At 35.5% G+C, this 3,329-nt stretch overlaps 1 protein-coding gene across 1 annotated transcript; it reads right to left on the bottom strand.

The window, feature by feature from the left end:
* Nucleotides 1–1,094: 1,094 nt before the first annotated feature.
* Nucleotides 1,095–2,702, bottom strand: EMB2001 (P-loop containing nucleoside triphosphate hydrolases superfamily protein). The gene is made up of 4 exons (XM_079031228.1): nt 2,131–2,702; nt 1,971–2,040; nt 1,736–1,898; nt 1,095–1,629 (listed from the first exon to the last, which is right to left on the bottom strand). The coding sequence occupies exons 1-4, from the start codon at nt 2,648–2,650 to the stop codon at nt 1,420–1,422; spliced, it is 963 nt and encodes a 320-aa protein (XP_078887354.1). The 5' UTR covers nt 2,651–2,702; the 3' UTR covers nt 1,095–1,419.
* Between the last annotated feature and the right edge of the window lie 627 nt (nt 2,703–3,329).

The following is a 3,329-nucleotide window of genomic DNA, read 5'->3' as shown; positions in this document are numbered from 1 at the left end:
TCTTTATATGTACGAAAACCTTGATACGATTCCTACCACTTTATTTAACCCAAATAAGATTTTAGGAAAGTTAAATTTTCACATAAATTTGACTGGTGTTACATTATATTGTCTCAAAATGTCGGGTTGTCACAAAATGAACTAGTCTAATGATTTTTATCGCAATTTTTTGTTTGTGTAGTATTATTCATTATAACTTTATGTTGATTAAGACATTAACGGTGGAATCAATTTTAATTTTTTAAACATGAATCACATTTTTGCTGCCGAAAACCTCAAAAATTAAGTAGAAAACATCTTAAGAAAAAAATAAAACAAGATCGTTGTGCTCATGTAAAATTAAAGGAATGAGATCATAAATGGAATAACATAAATGTCATGATGTTTGACCTGCTCGGATCATAATAAGATCTTAAAATCCTTATGAGATCCTATGATCCCAATATATATTCTACTTCAAATAGATCCTACTATGATGATGATCGTTTTCTGCTTGTAAAATCTTTAAAATCATAAGATCTTAAGATCATGAGTTATAAATCATTACTTTATGAAATACTCATGCTATTGATTTGATGCTTATTTTGATCAATATGATGTTTTTTTTGCTAAATTTATTATCATGACTGTGAAATAGGGGCGAACATTTATACCAGACCGGACCAGTTTTTGATAGAAGTTGGTGGACCTTGGACTAGATCTGTCAATGCTTACTAGGTCCAAATTTTTTAGTTCTTGTACCATTACAACTTTAGGTGCATATGGTAGAGCTTCTTGAAGCCCTACCGAAAGTTAGTTTATCTATTACGACCAAATAGGAGTGAGCATTTGAACCGAAACCGGACCGCTTTGATAGCCATTGGTGGAACTTGGACTAGACATGCTCACCTGTCCATGTCCATATCTGGTTCCTGGTTCAGTCCAGAGGTCCAAATATTCACCCTTACTATGAAATAACGATTCGTGAAGATTGTTTTAACATCCATGTGATATGTGGGTAAATGATAACTAAAAGGCTAAAACAATAATTCTTTTTATTGATGATAGTTTGTCTCCTAAACCGTTATGCCATAAATTAAAAGTAGAACATCCAATAGCAAAGCTTAAGATAAAGTTGCAATCAAGGAACAAAACAAAACTAGTAATTTTTTAAGTATTCACCTTGAATATGTCATCACATACATATCCTTCACCTCAAAGAACACCTCACATTTTAAGTGTTTCAATTGAGTCCATGAAACTCTTCTAATCTACATTCACACCCCCTATTACTCTCCAAATAAGCACAAGGTGTTCAAAATATGTAGAATCTGTTCTGTAATATCATCCTAAACATTACAAAACCTATTTCATGCCACCCAAAAAAGACATAAAATTTGAAGTATTTTGTTGCATTCATTATCTTCTTTCTTGAAAACCCTAGTTATCCCAATAGTTCCGAAGCTGTGACATGTGCAAAAGAAGCTCATCCCTACCCAAACCAGTAACACTACTAGTCATTATCCATGGAGGATGAATCTTGTAACTTTCTTTAATCAGTTCTTGAAAACTTTTAATATTCTCATCAGGCCGATTTCCCATCTTGTTCTTCATTTTATCGCATTTTGTGAAAACAATTGTCATTGGTAACTGAAATATATATAGCCAACATTCAAAACGGAAAGATCAATGATCAATCTAATGCCAATTGCCAATAACATATTATATATGAAAATGTTTTTATAAGGAATCATACGTTGTTTCGTCCAATCCAATTAGCGCAATCAAGATCAATCTTCTGAGGTGGGACACTTGCATCAACAAGAAGCAGAATGCTTACTAATGATTCTCGATTTAGAAAGTAACCTTTTGTGAATGCTGACCAATCCATTCTTGCAGATTCTGGGGCGTTAGCAAATCTACAGAAGAAAGAATAATGAATCGATAATCACCTTGTGAGAGTTTTATGACAATGGTGAAGTTGAGCTTACCCATAACCAGGCAAATCAACGAGGTACCAACTTCGATTCACCAAGAAATGATTGATGAGTTGAGTTTTCCCTACACAATCAGATCCCAATTTTGTTTAATCAGTTATGTGAAGATTCGTATAAACCCTAATGAAATCAGAGGGATATCAATATTCAATACCTGGTTTTTTTGAGGTGAGGGCTACTTCTTTCTTGCGAACTAAGGAGTTGATTAAGGAAGACTTCCCGACATTGGAGCGACCCAACATTGCAAATTCGGGTCGCTCATCTTTAGGGCAATCTTTGGGGCGAATACTGCTTCCCATAAATTGAACCTCTTTGACTTTGGCTTCGCCGGCGTAAGGGCCTAGAACGATGTTGGAGCCGGGTAAGATCATGTCTTCGGTGACTTCTTCCGGGTCTGTTCCGGGTGGGAGAAACAGGACAGTTCTGACGAATTTAGCGGAGTCGGAGATGGAGATTTTGGGGGTTTTAGTGGCGGAGACATGGTGGGACTGGGGTGGAGCAGAGTGAGAGAGGGAGGTTCTGAAAGTGAGTGAAAATGGAGGAGGAGGAGGATAAGAGGAAGAAGATGATGGAAGGAGTGAAGAGAAACGATGGGTGAAGAGGCGAATTCTCGCCGGCATTAACATCGTCGACTGTATATCCTGATAACTCGACAAAACCCCAAAAACTCTCATATAATTCCAATCTTTCTATTAATATCATTTTGGGGGTTTTTGCCCGGCATACATAAAAAGGCTATCTAAACTCTAAAGATTAATAGCAATGAGAACATGAAAATATAATTTATCATAACTTTAAACCCTATAGGTTCTAAACTAGGCTTGTCCAACAACTAAATTTCCACAATGTTAACTTCTTGTTGCACTAATTCATAGAGGTTTAGATATAGAAGTTCCTGATTTTCTTTGTGGGCTTTAGAACGTTTTGTAGTGGACCACTCAAATGGTGCAATTTAACATTATATGTAACTACTTCGGATCGGGGCATTTCGGAGATGAGTCCTGCGGCTCTACCCATTTTTGAAGCAGGTTTTGGATTGGGTATCCCCTACTTAAAGTCATTATCTAATGTACACCGAAATACCTAATATTTCATAGTTTTTTGGCAAAGTAAACATGACATATGATCATGAGGATATCGAGGTTTTACATATTAGTTTTTGTTTCCTTTACTCTATAGTGTTTTCTAGATATTAACTGAAATAATGAAGTTTGAAATGCGAAGAACATATCTAGAATGCTAAGAACATGTCGAAGATGGAGTGTTAATTCGTATCCAAAACATTAGAAAACTACTTATTTAGCATTACTACCCCCTCATACATTACATAACTAGTTAGGTTCATGTCCGTAA

The sequence above is a fragment of the Lactuca serriola genome, chromosome 3 (genome assembly GCF_051521515.1).
Source record: "Lactuca serriola cultivar US96UC23 chromosome 3, Lser_US96UC23_V15, whole genome shotgun sequence".
Taxonomy (NCBI): domain Eukaryota; kingdom Viridiplantae; phylum Streptophyta; class Magnoliopsida; order Asterales; family Asteraceae; genus Lactuca; species Lactuca serriola.
The sequence above is the reverse complement of the archived record's forward strand: the minus strand, read 5'-3'. Positions and strand labels throughout refer to the sequence as shown.

Coding starts and splice junctions, on each gene's coding strand:
- EMB2001 (XM_079031228.1), bottom strand. CDS start 2,650: ATGAGAGTTTTTGGGGTTTTGTCGAGTTATCAGGATATACAGTCGACG. Junction 2,041..2,130: donor CCTCACCTCAAAAAAACCAG/GTATTGAATATT, acceptor CTGATTGTGTAG/GGAAAACTCAACTCATCAAT. Junction 1,899..1,970: donor GTTGATTTGCCTGGTTATGG/GTAAGCTCAACT, acceptor TTTCTTCTGTAG/ATTTGCTAACGCCCCAGAAT.